The following is a 21,156-nucleotide window of genomic DNA, read 5'->3' as shown; positions in this document are numbered from 1 at the left end:
GATGTCATTACCCTTTTCTATTACAGTATCATGTGCTGGAGATGACAGTTTTTTCATTTTAATTAATACATTTTTAAGATTTGTTTGATTAATGAATTTTGAAAATTCAAGTTTGTGTTGTTATTTTCATAATCAATTGCAGAAAAACTGCAGAACTGTAGAGATCGCACTCGCAGATAAATATGAAAACTTTTTATTAGTGGACAAACGCTGACTGTAAGGCTTTATGCGGATCAATTTGTAGAAGTGGGCTCACAAGCAGCTTCCACCAGCGACAGACTAACCTGAAGGTGAGACAGGAAGAATGCGCTGTGAAAAGAGGCCGGAGAGTCCGGACGAAGTAACAAGGGTGTGAAGGACGTGGTCAAACAGGTCCGGGTCAGAGGCAGGCAGCTCAGATTCGTAAACGGAGTCAGGCCGAGGTCAGATGCAGGCAGATTAGGTTCGTAGTCAATATCAGGCCGAGGTCGGGTGCAGGCAGAGTTCAAGCGAGTCAGGAATAGCCGGGTCAACAACAGGAGATCAAATATATAATGCTGGGGTCTCTTGGAAATGAACTAAGATAACCTAGCAATTTGTTTGTATGTCAACTGAGTTGATATAGGCCTAGCGTGAACTCGCATGCGCAGAAACACAGGACGACGCAACGCACGCACGAACGTACGCACGCGCGACAATGCGCACGCGCATCAAGGCGCACGCTCGCGCACAGGCACGCTTTCGCCGGCGACTGTGACCAACTACTTGCCTGCAGGGCCAGACATCCCTTCCACACAACGGTGAGTAGCCTTACAGCTGACGTTTCGGCTGATACAACAGCCTTTCTTAAAGTGAAAAGGGGATCAAACAAACGGATTAAATACATGGTGTGGCGGGAAGAAAACAGCCGACAGACAGGGGAAGTGACGTGATTGTGACATCATACATCATCATCATCATCATCATTTATTTATATAGCGCTGTCAAGATACGCAGTGCTTTACTGCAGTTATAGCAAACAGGGAATAAATGGTGGATAACAGACAAGGGTTACAGAGTACAATAGGGTTAGAAGGACCTAGAGATTAGAGTTTACAAACTAAAAGGTTAGGGTACAATTGAGACATTAGGATTGTATAAACACTTTGTCATTTTTGATACAGCAATGATTAATTAAGGTACATCGAATAAGCCTCTTTAAACAGTTGGGTCTTTAAGGAGCACTTGAAAGTTTGGAAAGAAGGAGAAAGTCTGACAGCTTGTGGCAGAGAGTTCCAGAGAAAAGCAGAAGCCCGAGAGAAGTCTTGTAGACGAGAATGGGCAGAAGTGACCAGAGGAGAAGTGAGGCGAAGATCAGAAGCAGAGCGTAGGTTTCGTGAAGGAGTGTATTTGGAGATTAGAGATGAAATATAGGTAGGGGTTTCATTATTAAGGGCCTTGAATGTGAGTGTAAGTAATTTGAATTTGATTCTAGAAGAGATTGGGAGCCAGTGAAGGGACATACATATGGGAGCAGCTGATGTTGAGCGGCGAGCTAGATGAATGAGTCTAGCGGCCGCGTTTAGAACAGATTGGAGTTGTGAAAGGTGACTTGTTGGAATACCTGTGAGGAGTAAGTTGCAGTAATCAAGGCGGGAGATGATGAGAGACTGAATCAGTGTTTTAGTTGATTCTGAACTGAGCTAGGGTCGTATTCGAGCAATGTTGCGCAGTTGAATACGGCAAGATTTTGCAAGTGTTTGAATGTGTGGTGAAAAAGACAGATGAGAGTCTACAGGCAGCGTGCCTGTGTGGTGGAATGAAAGGTGGTGTTGTTTACGGTGAGTGATATCTGAGGGACAGGGGAAGATCTTGGAGGAAATAGGATGAGTTCTGTTTTAGAAAGGTTCAGTTTCAGGTGGCACTGTGACATCCAGGAGGAGACAGCAGAGAGACAGTCTGTGACTTGGCAAAGGACAGAATTAGAAAGATCAGGAGTAGACAAGTAGAGTTGGGTGTTATCAGCATAAAGGTGATACTGAAGTCCAAATGACTGAATGAGTTTTCCTAGTGAAGTTGTATAGAGCGAGAACAGCAGGGGGCCAAGAACAGAGCCTTGAGGAACTCCAACAGAGAGTGGGAAAGTAGTATATGTAGAGTTAGAGAAGGAAACTTTAAAGGAACGGTCAGACAGATACATGAAAAGTTTACTGTGTAAAAGTGAAAAAAAAGGAAAAAAAGGAAAATAAGACAAAACAGGAAAAAGTCCTATATACAGTACAGTATATATATGAGGAATAAATCACAGCCCTTGTGGCTTTTTTTCCATACAAGTCCTGTGAGTGCGGTCTTTTTTTCTTTGAATATATATATATATATAGTCTTTAGAAATAAGAAGTGGCACTCAGGTCTTTCTTTGCAAAAGGATATATTCAGCGACTCACATCACAGATGCCACTGAAGAGTCACTGAATATATCCAGAATATATCCTTTTGCAAAGAAAATCCTGAGTGCCGCTTCTTATTTCTAAAGACTATATTTACATGGGGATGTAACAGCGTCCCTAAGGTGGCTAAGCACCAAGTCGGTCTTCTATATATATAGATATATGTGTGTGTGTTATTTATTATTTGTGGTGGTAGTTGAGATATTGCTAAGGACTTGCCAATATATTTTCTGCGCCAAAACAATTAATTACAAGTCAGATATAGTTGCCCAAATCAGACGAGTGATAGTGCTAAGTACTGCTGCTGAGTAGTCATGGGTGCTGACTCAGTGCTATAACAGACTACCCGAACAATTTGGACATATTTTGTTGAATCGACATGTGTATGCATTGATAAATGTGTTGATTCATTAAAAATAGGAACATTTTAATAAAAAAACGTTGAACTGCTGAGAATCCCCAGTTCATTTTATAATAAATCATATACAGTGGGATTTGAAAGGAATCTCATCTTACTTGGAGGTTGCTTAATGGTTCAGCTCTGCACGACAAAAGCTATGGCCTGATACTGACTGCAGACTTGGTCATTTTTTAACCTTTGGCCTTTATATGGGGCCAAAATTATACTTTATAATGGTTTGGTAACATCTGGATAAGGATGGCAAAAAAAATCCACATTAGGATGTGTCCCAACAGATCTGTCCCCATCCATAAACTGAGCAGAAATGCAATGATACATGAATCTACCCGTGTATGGCCAGCTTAACTGCTAACATATTACACAACATATTGACTTTTTTCACATGTCACCAGAACTTACCTGTATATAGGCCTCAAAAGAAAGCTGCCACTCTTTCAGCCTTACACATGCTTGGCCTTACAACTTATATCTCCTAAATTTCATAATGATAGAATATTTTGTAATAGCTAATAAAGCCTATTGATAGAAACGTATTTAATTGTATCCTTTCACCCTCCTCCTCCTCCCTCCCTCTCCTCACACTATGTCCTGACAGCCGGGATATCTCAGAAACATGCACGCTCCCACACGCAGACCCACATTCACATTTTGCCCGATGCCCTGACATCTCACAGAACAACAGGATGTGGACGTTTCTGGTGCTTGGCAAGGAGTCCCAAGCTTGTCTCTGCTCAGTCATTTATTCTGGAGTCAGAGAGGAACCCTTACATATAGATTCTACTTTCTGCTCTCTCATAATCTGCCTGTAACTGTCCCTAGTACTAGTCCATTCTAATTGCTTTATTTCCTCTTAATCAGAGATTTCACTCATTCTATTTTCTCTGTTCCTATTATTTCCCTTTTTAAACCAGGCTTCAACTCTGTATTTACTCTCTGGCTCTTTTTCGGTTAGAAATTTCTTTCTTTGTCATATAAATGGACCAGGGAAAGGGACACATGTGCTTCCTCCCAAAATATGATGGAGACACAATAAGAACTGACTGGGGATGGATATGAATCGTAAGTATGACTTATTCTAAAATGTGGACTGTTCTGTCTGTTATATTCATGCAACCAATAGTTATGGAACATCAAATGAGTAGTGTCTTCACATTTAGTTATATCTGACATTACAAAAGATACATTTCTCTGTATACGTAGCTATGTTCTGAACCAAAATGTGCATTGACTTTTATCAGGAATAGATTATAAATAAGTGAAATACATTTTGGTGTATTCACATAATAGTGAAGCATAATAGTATATTCATAGTTGATTTGATTCCGGCAGATTTAAATAAGGGGTACTCATTATTTTCATTGTATTATTCAATTAATCAGTCCTTATATATACAAGAAAAATTACTATGGTAGAGGGGACAGAGTTGTCATGATGCCCTCGTGCGTATGACGGCAAAGGAGGCAGTGAATCAGGCTGAGAATGTGTGTGAGAGACGGCTGCATTTGAAGAACAATATGATAAAGGTATGGGATCCCTTATCTTAAACCCATTGTCTAGAAAGCTTCGAATTACAGGAAGGCCATCTCCCATCAACTCCATTTTAACTAATTTAAAAGAAAATATATTTTCTTTTTCTCTGTAATGATAAAACAGTAGTTTGAACTTGATGCTAAGTAAACTGCATGATTTCATATTGGTGGTAAAACATTCCAACTTCATGTTTAAATGTTTTTTTATCACACTTAGGGGGTTATTTATCAAAGGCTCATTTGTAAGGTTTGCAAGATTTTTTTCTACCTCGAATAAACTCACAACTCGAATGTTTGCTTATTTATGAAAAAAACTTGAATGTAAAAAATGTGATTCAATGCAATCAGTGGAAAAAAAAACCTTAAATACTCTAATTTATCGAGTTTTCACGCACAAACAAGCATAAAAAAACTAAAATCATGAAGGAAAAAAACATCTTCAAATGGTTAAAGGGACCTCTGCCATTGACGTTTACATGAATTTGACAGGTTTTAGCTGTATTTAGTATTTTCTGATTCAGGCTTTTAGCAGCTTTGGGGCATAATAAATTTTGAATTTTAGTTTTTTTTCCCGAAAAAAGTTTTTGAAAGGGATGCTGTCATCAGAAAACATGTTTTTTTCAAAACGCCTCAGTTAATAGTGCTAGACCAGCAGAATTCTGCACTGAAATCCATTTCTCAAAAGAGCAAACAGATTTTTTTATATTCAATTTTTAAATCTGATATGGGGCTAGACATTTTGTCAATTTCCCAGCTGCCCCTGGTCATGTGACTTGTGCCTGCACTTTAGGAGAGAAATGCTTTCTGGCAGGCTGCTGTTTTTCCTTCTCAATGTAACTGAATGTGTCTCAGTGGGACATGGGTTTTTACTATTGAGTGTTGTTCTTAGATCTACCAGGCAGCTGTTATCTTGTGTTAGGGAGCTATTATCTGGTTAACTTCCCATTGTTCTTTTGTTTGGCTGTTAGTGGGGAAAAGGGAGGGGGTGATATCACTCCAACTTGCAGTACAGCAGTAAAGAGTGATTGAAGTTTATCATAGCGCAAGTCACATGACTTGGGGCAGCTGGGAAATAGACAAAATGTCTAGCCCCATGTCAGATTTCAAAATTGAATATAAAAAAATCTGTTTGCTCTTTTGAGAAATGGATTTCAGTGCAGAATTCTGCTGGAGCAGCACTATTAACTGATTCATTTTGAAAAAAATGTTTTTTCCCATGACAGTATCCCTTTAATGAAACTACCCTTGAAAAAGAGAAACTCGACCTTTGATAAATAACCCCCTTAATGAATGGCCTTCCAAATAATTAAAAGAAACTCTATAAGGGAAATCCTTGGTGCTAACCATTCCAAATAATTTATCACATACCTGTACTGGTATTTTCATCACTGCTACTTGTGGCAGCATACAAAACAGCATTACTAACATTCCAGTTCAGTTGATCTGCACCGTGGGTGTCACAGCACCAAACAGTAGGGCAGGTGTGGCATAGCTGCAGGGTTATGTAACGCAATGTAGATAAGTTTATATTGTGCTACATTTGTTAATATAACAGTAATGCAGACATATAACAATATAGCCATCAGCTTGTGGAGCTACTGGAAAGTCCAGGATTATAGAGAGGCCATTGAAAATCCTGATTAAATGAATAATTTTGTAGGTGCATGCAAAATATTTCTTCTTGGAGGGTTGGGTGAGACTTAAATATTATATATACATTGAAAAAAAATTGTTGACCTGCAGTAATACCTCCATATTACATGATTTTATTAACTGAAGGAAGTTGCGTGTAACATTTGAGGGTAGTTACATTTCAGTTATCTAAAAATAACCACCCTCCTATGCCAAACTAAAACTGAAAGTAGGTGTCTCTGTCTGTCCACAGGTGCTTAGCTTGCAAAACAATCTGTGCTTACAGTATGTTAAGAATGTGAATTCCTGGCATGACTTTTCAAATAATTGTGTGCAAAGCAGAGGGAACTTGAAGTAGAATTAGTAGTCCAACCATAAAAAAGGCCACTATGTTACCAGCTGTTTTTTATTGTAGCATCACTACTATGGCATAATCATTACCATTTTCTCACACTGGTGAGTGGGAGTTAGAAACTCCTGTCTTTCATGTGCATCAGAAACTAAAGTCTTGATGAGAAATCAGAATAATGTGCAGCAATATAATTATCCTTAATGAAGATCTGTATTCAACACATACCAACATCTATGTCAGAGCAATCCTACTGAAGCCATACAGGGGATCAGTTTTCTGCTGTAGCCACATAAAATCATAAAATTCCAATGTTATGCAAATGAATCTAAAAGCTCTGGCACAAGGGGCAGGCAACATTCTTCACATGGCTGGCCCCAAAGACCCATGTGACAATTTAGTCTAAGGACCACTGTGAATCATGTGTGTAGTGGAGGAAGTCAAATAGTCACTGCTGTTCCATTTTGTGAACCTCTGTGCACTAAATGTACTAGGGTGCAAATTCTTTCCCATCCTAGGAGCCAGGCATTATGCAAGTTACTTCAAAATGTTATTTGTATAAGAGCTGATGCACAGTAGCCCCTCGAGGTCACTGGAAAGATAAACAGTTTCTGTTCTTTGGAAAGGAACAGTTGCGAAAACAGACATTTTCAAACTCTCTGGAAACCACAGAGCTTAACCTTCATATAAAAGTTTCACTGAAATATTGAATCAAGACACTAATGTATTCTTAAATATGCTGTAACTGGACCAATATATACTGTGCATTTGTCTTTACCAACAGAAGCAATGCATTTAACATTTAAGAACTAATTTCTGCTTCTGAAGCAAAGATGTTAGAGGAAACAATTAATCTGCTCTTGACCATAACTTCCTGAAAGAGATAAGTTCAGGAAACCAGGGAGAGCTAGGGAGGAGTGGCCTTCCAGTAAAGCATGACAGAGACCCCAATATTTTCACATTCCATAATTTCCTTACTAAAATTAAGTAGGCAGACAGTGGAAATGTAGAAATTAAAGCGAAAATTTTTTTGAAATCAGTTAATTACATGCAAACTGCTACATGCATTTCAACTCACCTTTAATAACCTGTACTGAGCAATGAAATGTACCAAAATGCAGAAGCCCTGAATAAGTCCTTATGCACCTATGAGGCTTGCTTCTACTACATTTGCTCAGTTCTAGCAAAATGAAAACCAAACTTGACTCAGTTTACAAGCAACTGTACATGATTTTCATGTTTCATTTTCATGCACATTTTATACATGCCTTCTTGATTTCCTTAAGCCTTCATACAGGTGAATAGGAGATGTACACTGAGGTCCAATCTTGGCCCAGATGATCAGACACATAGGGCCAGATTCAATTCAGTAAGAAAAGAGATTATCACGTGAAAAGTCATGGACGAGATTCAATTTGAGATGCAATACAATTCAGAAAAACTTCTCCAGGTTTATCACTAGAATTTCTATAGAGGTCTATGGGGAAAAAACTGGAACTGAAGTTGGAGAAAAGTTTTTTCTCCTCAAACTAAGGGGCAAATTTACTAAAGGGCGAAGTGAATAACGATAACGTCATTTCGGAAATTTTACTAATTTACTAACGGTCGCTGGCGTAACTTTGCTAGCGAAGGAGATAGACTCTAGCAGTACTTTGCTCCCTAATGCCAGGTGAATTTGCACTCTGGCGAATGGACGTAGCTACGCAAATTCACTAAGATGGTGATTTTACTCAACGTTACCTCTTGTGCCAGACTTGCCTTCGCCACCTCAAACCAGGCGAAGTGCAATAGAGTAGATAGGGGTTCCTCAAAAAATAGTTGAACATTTTTCTAAGTCCCAAAAAACGCTGGTGTCTTTTCCTTTTTTCAGGGTGATAGGCTGCAAAAGAGCGTAAATTGTTTTGGGGGTAACCGGCTTCCCCCCTACATTTCCTAACATATGCCACATAAACTATACAGTGGGCTCATGTGTAGGGCAATATAATAACTCTATTTTCTTTTATTAAGGTTTCCCGGGCTTGTGTAGTGTAATGTATTTGCTACAACATATACGTCCATTGAACTTTAACTTCCCGCCGTATGCAAATTAGGCAAAGCTGGCGAAACTTCGCTTTGCTTGGCGCAGTAACGCTAGCGCAACTTCGCCAGCATACGTCGCCCTGGACACAACTTCTGATTGGCGAATCTATGCCTGGCGAAGTGTTGCGCTGTGAGCGAAGCCGTCGCTGGCGAATTTTTGGAGGTTAGTAAATTTGCCCCTAAATCTTTTCCATGACTTTTCAAGTGACAAAGCATGAGATAATTTTTTCTCATTGAAATGAATCTGGCCCTTATTGAGGTTGTGGAATGCTGTTACACCACAATCTCTTTTAAAGGGGAACTATCACGAAAATTCAAATTATTATAAGCTTTATCATACTGAAATAAGAAACTTAAATATTGTCCATTGTTACTGAAATAATCAAGTTCATATTCATTATTCCTCTCTCAGCATCTGTTTCTGTTCATTCTGTGTTCATGCAGCAGTTGGGTGTCAGATATTCATTGACAGTTAGATCCAATATACTGTATCTTATAGGGGGGCTTCCTTTCCTAGCAGATGTATTCACTCAAATAAATAATAACTGATTCCAGTACAAACAAAATCTAACAAAATAACTGCCTTTTGCACAAATCCTGCATGTAGAGAGACATGATTTCTGGTGATTTAAATGGTGATTTTATGATATACTACATATGCTAACTGCACTGCAAAGTACAACTATTTTTTTAATTAACAGTGGAATAATAATAGGATGAGCAGGCCACATGGTGGGGCTTAGTGATGTATGGTGATATACAGATGATAGATAGATGATATATAGATAGCTACCTAGATAGATAGATAGATAGATAGATAGATAGATAGATAGATAGATAGAGCCTGAGGAAGGACCATGGGTTATCCTGGACGGGGGACCCCAAAAAAATTTTTTTTTGTAGGATATTTCCCTATTTTAATATATTGTATATGTATCTTGTTCTTATTATTATATATGCTCATTGTCAATCCTACAACAAATTAATGAAATCATCTATATGAATAAATTGTGTGATAAATATTATAGGTTATCTGAGTCTTAACTATCTTCATGTGTATGGGAATCAGCATTGCATTCATATAGCTGATGTACATGAGGAAATTATCTATTAACTATTAGTATGTTATAGAATGGCTAATTCTAAGTAACTTTTCAATTGGTCTTCATTTTTTAAAAAATTATTTTTTAATGATTTGCTTTCTACTTCCCAGCTTTCATATGAAGGTCACTAACCCCATCTAAAAACAAATGTTCTATAGGCTAAAAAATGTAATGTTATTGTTACTCTTTATTACTCATCTTTCTATTCAGGCACTTTCCTATTCATATTTGTCTCTTATTCAAATAAGTGCATGTTTCCTAGGGTAACTTGGACCCTTACTAACCAGACTGCTGTAAACTGGAGAGCTGCTGAATAAAAAGCTAATAAGTTAAAAACATTTATACAATATACAGTTATAATAAGCTAAAAAGTTAAAATATTTAAACATATTTTTTTGTTGAATAAGACTCTAGGGGTAATGGAAATATTGTATTTTGGAGGTTTCTGTCTACTTTCTGGATAATAAATCCAATAATTATATATATTTATGATAAACAACATATTTTGGGCAAAGCCACTATAGCAGAGGATAATCAGATTCCTTTTTTATGTGAGAACGCCTAACAGAAATAATTTTTTTAGTGGTTTACTCATTTAGCATTTTGTTTTACAGTAAAAGACATTATGGATGATGCTTTTGTATTTAATTACAATTTTATATTTTCTTGTGTTCTTTGCAGGAATCTACCTTCTGATAATTCTTATGCTGAGCCCTGAAATGAGTCCAATGAAAATTTGTGATCTTCGTCTCATAAATCTATATGTGAATCGGGTCCGGGTTCTGGAGAGGAAAGCGGTAAGAAGATGGTTATGTCATAGTTGGATGGAGAATGTTTGGGATTATGAGGGTGCAGGAAAGGAAAAAAAAACTCTAAAATAATTATATATGTGATGTCTCTTCTCTCTTCTCATTGGCTTAATAAACATTTCTAAAACCTAGCATGTTTTCTTGCAAATTCATTGTTTCTTGACATTAGATTTCATAATAAAATGAAACACCCCCTACATTCAGGGAAGCTCACATTGTAACTAACCTCAAGGGTCCTAATGTTCTCACTTCATGTGTATACCACAACCCTCTCTTCTTCTTCACTTTAGGGTCTTATTCTGATCAAGAAAACATCACAGAATCTCATCCCTCAGGATCTTCTTTGCTTTACCCTAAAGTAGATAATACCAACTCAGCAAAAGAAGCTCAACTCTGTCATCTGCAGTATCTCACTGAGCCTCACCATGCTGGAGCACTCTTACCTGCCTTTGCAGGATCTCATACACTATCCATACAGATACTCATTCATTCTCACATAATGCTTAACCAGTCTCTTTCCTCAGGCACAATGCACAGATCGGCCACTACTGTTGGTTCCAATCATTGTTCCAAATGTTGAGGTCAGACTTGCAGACTGGCAAAACATGACGGTGAGAGATGGTTTCATATATTATTATATAATATATATATATATATTCATATATTATTATTGTTATCCTTGAGAAAGAGCACAGTTGGTGTTCGAAACGTTGGATTTACTCAGTAAATCTTGATTTTTAATAACTTTTTATTTAACATTTTGACAGTCAATTGATATATTTATCAATTTGTTACATATAGTGGGGCAAATTTACTTAAGGTTGAATATCGAGGGTTAATTAACCCTCGATATTCGACTGCCGAATTGAAATCCTTCGACTTCGAATATTGAAGTCGAAGGATTTACTGCAATTCGTTCAATGGAACGATCGAATGATTAAATCCTTCGATCGAACGAATAAATCCTTCGAATCGTTCAATTCGAAGGATTTTATCCATCGATCGAACGATTTTTCTTCGACCTAAAAAAGATAGCAAAGCCTATGGGGACTTTCCCCATAGGCTAACATGGACTTCGGTAGGTTTTAGGTGGCGAACTAGGGGGTCGAAGTTTTTTTTTTAAAGAGACAGTACTACTACTATGGAATGGTCGAATAGTCGAACGATTTTTAGTTCGAATCGTTCATTTTGAAGTCTTAGTCGAAGGTCGAAGTAGCCCATTCGATGGTTGAAGTAGCCAAAAAAAAACATTCGAAATTCGAGGGTTTTTTTCCTCTATTCCTTCACTCGAGCTAAGTAAATGGGCCCCTTTGTGTTGGAACTGCAAGATTACAATCTTCATAATTTCTGAAATGTAACAGCTTATTTTGTTCCAGACTGCAATATATAAGGTTAAATAAAATAGGAGAAGAAGAAAAAGAAGGAAAAAGAAAGATAGAAAAAGTGTGGGGGGGCGAAGGAAGGGGATAGGACTCCCGCCAAATTGAATTGGCATTTTTCACAAGGTATAGTATGTATGGGTAGTATGGGTAACATATTCATCCTAACTGTCATTCTTAGGTAATAGTAATAGAGTAGTTTCATACAATATGTACTTCAAGTTACAGATCTTGTAAAATTAAGAGAGCTTTGGGTCTCACATCAGGATAGCCAGGGGGTCCAAATAGCGGTAAAATTATCCATTTTGTGATGATGCAGTAAGTTTTTCCATTAAGGACACCCACCATATCCTCTTTTTAACCTCCAATATTGTAGGAATGCCTTCCTTCCATTTGTGTGCTATAGTGCACCTGGTTGCCAGGCAAATTTGTGAGTACAATTTGTATTCCTCTTTGGTGAGGGAATCAAATTTCAAAGTAAGTAAAAGCCAGCCAAGGATCTGGTCGAACATTTTTCTCTAGCAAGACACTTAAGAGGGCAAAAATTTCTTTCCATAAGTTAGAGATGTGTGGGCATTCCCAACACATCTGTAAGCCCCCTGAAGCAGTGAGGGTCAGAACCATATATTTTGTGTAATTTCACCGGAGTCAGGTACCAGTCATACAGTATTTTATATGCGTTCTCTTTGATAATTGTGTTGATAGAAGATTTTATGAATATGATCCCAATGTTTTATATCATCTACAGCATTGAGTCTCTTTTCCCAGCGTTCCATGTACTTGTTTTTGTCTGGAACACCATATGATCTAAGTGTGGCGTAGATCAAGGAAATTTGTCCCCTATTAAAGGCATGTGCACAAAGATATTCAAAGATTGTCCTTTGTTTAGGGTTCTTCCCCATCTGCGACCTTATAAAATGGCTAAGCTGTAGATACTTATAGTGTTCCCGGAGAGGAATATTGTGTTTGCTTTGCAAGTCCTCCCATGTTAGTATGTTTCCAAGTGGAGTCAAACTATTTATATCCAAAAAGTCATTGTCCAACCACCAACTGAAAGACTTCGGGTCTTGGCCTGGAGGAAAGGCTGGGTTATGAAATATGGTAAATGAAGATGGATTTGAGCAAATTACATCTTTATACTTAAGTTTCATCTTGTCCCAGAGATTAATGGTGTGTTTCAGTATCGGATTCAAGACTTATGACCATAAGAAGGTTCCAGGAGATGATTTTTTTCACAAGTATTCCTATTGAGTGCAGTACTATGTTTTATATTTATATATATATATATATACACACACACACAGTATTTATTTATTTTATTACTTGAAAATGAATTTCTGAAATGGAATAAGGATCTGTGAATAGAAGCATAAGAAATTTGTAAGTAAATTCCCACTACATGTTTCTTTTCTCTCTTTAGGAATTACATCAAGGGAATGAAATTCTCTTACACCTAAAGTTGCTGTTGAATGCAACAGAAAATGTGAAAACCCCAGAGTGTTTATACCAACAGCTAATAAAAATCACTCACAATATCAAAGAAACTTCTGGCCTCATTAATAAGGCCCTAGAGCGTGTAAGCAATAGTTCAGTCTCAGTGGAATTATCTCTCCTCCCATCAGATGGTCGGCATATCAGTACCTCAGACAGCACTGAGATTTTTAACAGATTCCTTAAACTACTTCTTGGGAAAATGTCTCTTTTTCTTCATCGCCTGAAAGAAAGCCCCTGCAGATGACACTCTTGGATTGACCACACAACCTCACTAAAATATGTGGACTACACTGTACCTTACCAGACTATTTCAGATATCTACTAAGCCTGCTCACCTACAGCAGTGCCCTAATTCCAAAAACATTTGCTTCCGTGGAGTAAACAAAAATGTACATTTTTAATTTACTGAGTCAATATCTTAAATTGTTCTATTCCATCCATTTCTGTGCAATGGACAGATACAACATTTCCACAGCTCCATGAAGGCGTTTATATCTCAGAAAGCTGCTTTCACTATAAACTATGTACATTATAGGATGCTGAACTATATACATCTATATTTATACACACACACACATTTGTAATAAATGTGTAAATCTTGTTAGAATGCCGTGTGTGTGAATGAAAGCAAAGATTCAGTATTAGCGTAAACACTGGGTGATGATGATACTGTATGTTCCTATCAATGAAATTAGATTGTTCAACTCTTGCAGTACAACTCTGCAGTCAAATACAACATCTCAATAGCTATATACTGTATATCAAATGAAAATATAGTTAGATTATTATCAGGAGCTGTGATCCCTGGAAGTTCTTTGGAAAGCTGAGGTTTAACAGAACCACAATTTTTATAAGAATAAGTTGGTTTTAGTGACAGACTTGTATCTAATAATCATATTAAACCCCACATGTCATAGCCACCCATCAAATTAATGAGGTATATATCCCATAGAGCACAGTTGTCCAACTGGCGGCTCACTACTGTACATACTGTTCATCTCAGAGTGGTCAAGATCAGTTACTTGTTTGGTCCTGATAGGTTTCCCTGTCTCCTGTCCTTCTCTGCCTATGTGTGCCATATTCTGCCTGCCTTATGCTGCCTGTGTGTGACATACTCTGCCTGCCATATTTTGTCTGTGGAATGTGAAACTTGTGGAGGTTAGTCCTGGGGATTTGTTAGCATTTGGAAAGGCATTTACTTATATGCTGGGCGTTGCTGTGCTATCCACAGGGGAGTAGGAGGCACACTTTTTTTCATATATGAGTGATGGGTGATATCTCTGCAGTGAGCACCAACCATTTGGTTTTTATTGTTATGCTACAAACATAAATGTGGACATGATCTTAAAGGAACAGTAACAACAAATTAAATTGTTTTAAAGTAATAAACATATAATGCAGTGTTGTCATTTAAAGAAGAAACGGCTCAGGTTGCACAGCAAATAACAGATCAGCTCTGTAGACCATAATTGTTATCTATTAACCACTATTTAACCTGTGTCTTATAGCCATTTTTCAATTTCCCCATTGCTACACAGCAGCTTGTTTAAGAACTATAGTAGTGTTTCTGAATCAAACAGATCAGTTTTACCAGTGCAGGACAATAGTACATGATATTTTCATTACTTTAAAAAACGTTCATATTTTGGTGTTACTGTTGCTTTAATATTTCTTGTGATAACATGGGTGTGGTTTGAAGTGGGTGTGGTTTAAAAAGGGGAGTGGTCATAACAGGCCCTCCGCTACATAGGCTAGAAAAATTCTGGCCCTCAGCAAGTTGGACAGCACTTCCCTAAAGTGTGTTTATAGAAGTGGCTGGGGACTGCATAGTCTGAAGGTCAGTTAGGGAAAGATTTGGAGAGAAATCTCCTTTACATTGAATGGTTACGCGCTCTTCCAGATATTCATCAAACTATGACTGAAACAGCAAATGTTTTCTGTCTGTTACTTGAGTTAATGGGACAGGTCTGTGTTTTACCTAAATGATCCACTGTATAAACCATATGACCAATAGGAGAGCACAGAATATGCATTCTGGTCTGGACTGATGTCTAATTTTAATTTATATTTTGGTCACTTCTCAATCATACCACAGCTACAGAGCAATTACCAGTAAATCATAGTGTGCATGACATATTACATTATTTTTGTGATGCCTACGGCTGTATGTGGAATGCTGGGATACTCTAGCAATGCAGAAGAAGAAAAAAAAAGATGAGGTGTACCCAAAGTACATCCAAGTGTTTGTTATGCGGAGTACAAATGAGGGGCCTCTATGTCCATGATATAGTACTCTAGCAATTCAGTCCTAGCTGATCGGTTGTCACAAAAGCCTTCTTACACGCAGAGGATGGATACATAAGTGTAATTTAGCTATATATATATATAGTGAAGAAAAAAACGGCACTCACGATAATGACATAAATTGTGCCTGGGTGCAGTCCTTGTTGGAGATTAAATGTAGAGGAGGAAATGAAGATCGCACTCGCAGGTCTTAGAAACGATAAGTATCTATTTATTCAGTGGACAATCGCTGACGTTTCGGCTGATACAACAGCCTTTCTCAAAGTGACACTTTGAGAAAGGCTGTTGTATCAGCTGAAACGTCAGTGATTGTCTACTGAATAAATAGATACTTATCGTTTCTAAGACCTGCGAGTGCGATCTTCATTTCCTCATATATATATATATATATATATATATATATATATATATATATATATATATATATATATATATATATATATATATATATATATATATAAAGATAAAAAGGAACCAATACTACAGACAGACAAAAAAAACAAAAACATGGATTATGCATTATAATAGTTGGTTATTATAAGTACAACATGTAGTCTATTTACGTAACCTATAATTGTTTGGGGTTATTGCATGCATTCCCTTGCTCCCACTGGCCAACTTCCCAGTAACTAGTTGGCACACTTTGATATGATGCAACCCATTCTATTGCAGAGCATTGAAAGGAAATATACAAAAAATAAAGGCAAAAGAAACTCTTAACAATGTACAAGTTGTATTCATACAAGTACAATACATAAAGATGCACTAATGTTCAGGTGGTATGATTGAGAAGTGAAGAAACTGTAAGATGGCTGGTTTTATTGCACAATCAAGAGCCATTTTAGTAACAACACCGCATGAGTGAGAACCTCTTTGTGTCTATTGCCTTTCTTTTGTTCAGGTCCTGCTGTGCTTTGCCACACATGCCAGATTAACCCAGGCCCAAGACAAGAGAGGTATATTTTTCATTGTACCATTTTTTTGTTTAGAGATTTGCCGCAGGTCTCTGTGTTCCATTTTAGAGCACAGATACCTGAGGCTACACTCATGAATACAGTGTGCCCCGTGTTCAGCTAGGCAAGGCTCTGCTAGGCATGTAGGCCCCTGCACATTCTTCAGACATGAACTGTTTGGAAATGCGTGTTGTTCCTGTAGTCATTATGTCATACTGTATTTGATAAATGGGGATTTTTCCGCCTAAAACTAGTTTAAAAAATTGGTCACTAAGAAAACCTTTTGAATTACTTCCCACCTATCAAACAAAACATACAGATTGCGAGATTGGTACTTGGTCAAAAGGTTTTTTAGTGACCAATTTTGTAAACTAGTTTTAGGCAGGGGAACTTTTTTTCCTTTCTCTCTAAGAAAAATTCTCCTTTATCAATTTACACTGACCTAGGTCAGACCACTGCTATAACTAATACACTTTGTATGAAGGAGGCAACAAAGCATCCGCAGTACCATGCTGCAAAACTTTTATTCCAAAATACACTGGAATAAAAGTTTTCCAGCACAGTACTGTGGATGCTTTGTTGCCTCCTTCATACAACGTGTATTGATGAATCTTTTGGTCTTTACGGTGTGACCCAATTAAGAAGGTGAGCATTACTAAAAGTTAAGGGAAGCACTGGGAAAATTGCATAGCTCTGCTATAACTAATTGTATATAATTATAAGTAGGTAATCAAGGCTATTGTTCCTTCTTTTTGTCATACTGTATTTATCATTGATAACAAACCTGAGCTCTTAGAAACTCTTCAGACTTCGAAAGAACTGTAGTTGTTTGCAAATCTACAAAGAATAATTACTATTTCCACATACTACTGTCTTCAATCCCCAAAACTCCAGGCTCTCACACAAAAGCCACTAGCCTGTCCTACCACCTGTAACATTGTCTTGCCACTCAAGCTCAAATCAATTCTGTCTAGAAGTTGACTGCAGTACTGTCATGCTGATTCAGGGCTCAATTTCAAAGTATGGGCAAGGGCCCTCCAGCAGTTAAGCTACACTGAGAAACAGTAATGAAATATTGAGAACATTCTTTTATTCTTTTAAATTACGTTTTTGCGAATATTTATGCTATAAAATATTCTTGTTTTATGGCCGTTATTATGGCAATTTTCACTGTGACATTTATGGTCAGAAATGCATCCTCAAAACTCATAAACTTTATTGACTGATGATTATACCATCCAACAACATTACCAGCGTGACACCAATCAAACATGTATGCATCATATAAACCATTCTGACAATAGAATCATATGAACAAGAAATCATGCCACTCAAATCTTTTTGCTTCATAGAAATGCACAGTTTAATGTAGCCAATCACAATGAAACCAAAAAAAAGCGTAAAGGCTGACGAATCCTTGACTGTAATGCCGCTGGCAATAATACGCCTCTGAGCTGAAACTGCTGCTGTTACAGCAGAAGCAGAAGACAAAACATCCTGCCAGCAATAGCTACAGATCTCTCTCCTGTCAGCAAAGAATGATGGGTAAAAAAAAAAAAGTATTATGGAATATTTCCTGCCCCTTGAGAATTTTCTGGCTAAAAAATACTTAAATAAGTGGTGGTAAAATTTTGCGAATATTCTTGCGTAAATTTTGTCATATTCTTGCGCAAGAAAATTTGCAAATTTATATTTACCGCAGGTTAGTAAACTGGTGAAAACATATTCTGCGACAAAGTTGTCTACATTTTGTGCGAAATTTTTTACCACGCTTTAGTAAACAGACCCCTGAGTTCCAAAACTATTCTGCAAAACATGTTTTTGTTATAGATGTATATGGCAATATTTACAGTATATAGTGAAAATAACAATAATATAAAAGAGATATGCTATTTATATAAATATATATAACAAAACATTTACTCTTGAATTAAAGTAGCTTCACTGTTTACTGATGTGAAGGCAGAAGGCAATGAAAAAGATGAGAAGGAGGAGATAGAAAAATATTTCTTTTTGAAAGCAAAGTACTTTTCAATATTAACCTGGATGTTTCCTCCCAGTTGTTCCCAAATTTGAAGGTTCTGGAATCACATCATAAATCAGATCTTTATAACATCTGCCCTTGTAAAGACCTGGATGAATACCCAGATTCTTCACCTCTGCAACAGTCACTAAAATAAAGAATATCATCAAATTGTGCTAAATTGCACAAGTGTTGTTACCCATAGCAACCAACCATATCTATCTTGCAACAGGTTGGTTACAAGTAATTGCTGATTGCTTGCTATCTGTAGGCCGGAATCTGCAAGCAGAGGAATTCTTCAGTAGAAGAAAGCCACACATCAGAATTCTTATGCAGTTCACAAACAAAAAAAGTAGTTGTGTCCATTTAAGGGGCACATTATTCTATTTTGAATGAATTTTCACCGTTTTTTTTAGACTTGCATTGGTCTTCAACCCCTACGGGGTTAAGTTAGGTTAACCTTAACTTCTCTTCAACACCTTTCACTGTGTGCAGAGATCTAGTTTTAAGCAACTGTATATTATATAAAATGTTCAGGGTCAAAGTGCAGAATAGCATTGTGTATCTGTATTGGCCATTCATTTGCATTGTGCAGGGAGAAGGGCGAATAAACAATAAACAATGCCATATTATTGTGTAAAATAATTTACGGTACACAATTATTGCAACTGTCATAAAAAGGTGATAGGCCAAATAATTCCACTGTTAGAGATAGGTTTTGAATCTTAGAGAGAAAATATGTTCCAAAACCAAACCAGCCTTTTTTTCTGCGCAGCAGAAATAGATTTCTCATGCATTCTAGGCAAAAGAAAAATATATTTTGGAAGATGGATTTTTTTGAAATTGTTTACTCTGCCTGGTTCCTAAATGTTATGACTTAACAGCCGAACAATGTTTAACAGTCCCAGCCCAAAACACTTCATATTGAAAGCATACAATCTGCAGTCAGCCAGGTTTGCCAATGTTAAAATTCCCTTTTTAATATACTAGATAGAGATACCCTGAATACAGGAAATTCATGTACAATAAGTGAAAATTTTACACATGTATAGGATCCAGGTACACAATAACCAGAAATCTCTAAAATACAGCTGCCGTCTTCCTACATTGTCATACTTAAGAAAAATAATATTTTTATTTATGACCAATAATAAATAAAACAGTACCTTGTATTTGATGTTAACTAAGCTAGCATAAATCCAAGTTAGTAGCCTCAATGCTACGGTACTGCATAATATGGGAAAACTCCTTATCAGGGAACTCCAGGTCGCAAACATTCAGGACACAAGGTACACCATCCCAAAATCCTTGAATATGACCCAGCAAGTTGGAGTATACTGCCCCTGTGATAATACTGCTTCATAGAAGTTCAGTCCATGCAGTCCCTGGTTGGATGATGATTATTGACAACCAAATCTGAGTTTTTCTGATGTGATTTTCACAGCAAAAAGGCTACATTTTGTAGAGAATTTTGTAACTGATGATGAAATGTGGTATTTTGCCATAAAACCATGCCTGGTGAAAACATTCAGTATTTTGCTTTTGCGGGTTCAGTCACACAAACCTGATGTAAGGGGATGTTCAACTTTACAACAGATTTTTTTTAAATAAACAGATCTGGGTATTTAAACAATAGTTACAATTTGTTCTAAATATATCTACCTTCTAACATAGTGCTCTTTGCTCTGCCAGTCAGGGGCCTCCTATGTAGTTACATTGCAGGACCTTTAACAGCCAGGGTGTTGGCGATCCCCCTAGCTTGGGTATATAGAAGAGACATAAGGATCTATGCAGTTCTACCTTTCCAGGTAGATATATTAACAACTATACTTAAAAAAAGTAAACCAAACTGAACATATTGTGTAAATGGCCATATCTATAGTATTTGTTAAAAAAATGTTGAACATCCACTTAAAGCAATCCTACGCCAAGCAATTGGGATTAACACCTTCATGTAAAAAAGTTGACGTGCGGATCAAAAGTTCCCTAAATATTTTTCACTGATGTCCCTTTACTGTAAAAGCAAACAAATGGTCAGCAGTATTATCAGGTATACTAATAGTGGGGGGCTCATTTTACAGTCTTAACACAAAGTGGACTAACTGTTGTCTTTGTTATTCTACATGTGTTTTGTGTCTAAATATCCAAATAATATGTAAATTCTAAGAAATTTAAAAAAAAAGAAGAGAAAAATGACTCATGGATCTAGGAGTTAAACCCATAAAGATATTCTGGAAGCTTGGATTTTAAATTTCCCCTTAGACTAAATAGGGGGGAAAGAAAGGCATTCAGAATTTTTTGAGCATCTGGAAAACATTTAATTTAGCAAACAGCTGAGAATCAATGTGTAATGCCAATACACAGATTACAATATTAGAAATGTAACAGTAGAGCCCTGTTCTGTATGTGAATGCATGTGACGCTGACTGTCTGAGAAGCTGTTTATTTAATCCACTTAAACCCTGTATAGCTAATTATACCATAAGCATTTAACTCTTGCACTTTGTTTATCTATTCCTGGGCTCACTTTGTATTGAAGCTGAACACAATCAGGTTCATTTACTTACTGTTCCACAGTATTGAATGTGCAATTTCGGACAAAATCCCCATTTTTTGTTACCCATAGTGCAATGTGTTTTCCATAATTTTGGAGTGAGTGGTAGAATCTCCTGATGC

The 21,156-nt window shown here is 37.0% G+C and overlaps 1 protein-coding gene across 1 annotated transcript; it reads left to right on the top strand.

Annotated features, from left to right (window-relative positions):
• The first annotated feature begins 3,430 nt into the window (after nucleotides 1-3,430).
• Nucleotides 3,431-13,801, top strand: thpo.L (thrombopoietin L homeolog). The gene is made up of 4 exons (XM_018262448.2): nucleotides 3,431-3,885; nucleotides 10,200-10,315; nucleotides 10,852-10,938; nucleotides 13,127-13,801. The coding sequence occupies exons 1-4, from the start codon at nucleotides 3,873-3,875 to the stop codon at nucleotides 13,442-13,444; spliced, it is 534 nt and encodes a 177-aa protein (XP_018117937.1). The 5' UTR covers nucleotides 3,431-3,872; the 3' UTR covers nucleotides 13,445-13,801.
• Nucleotides 13,802-21,156: the final 7,355 nt, after the last annotated feature.

This window comes from Xenopus laevis, chromosome 5L, assembly GCF_017654675.1.
Source record: "Xenopus laevis strain J_2021 chromosome 5L, Xenopus_laevis_v10.1, whole genome shotgun sequence".
In the NCBI taxonomy this organism is placed as follows: domain Eukaryota; kingdom Metazoa; phylum Chordata; class Amphibia; order Anura; family Pipidae; genus Xenopus; species Xenopus laevis.
Note: the sequence above shows the minus strand (reverse complement) of the source record. Positions and strands in the feature narration are given on the sequence as shown.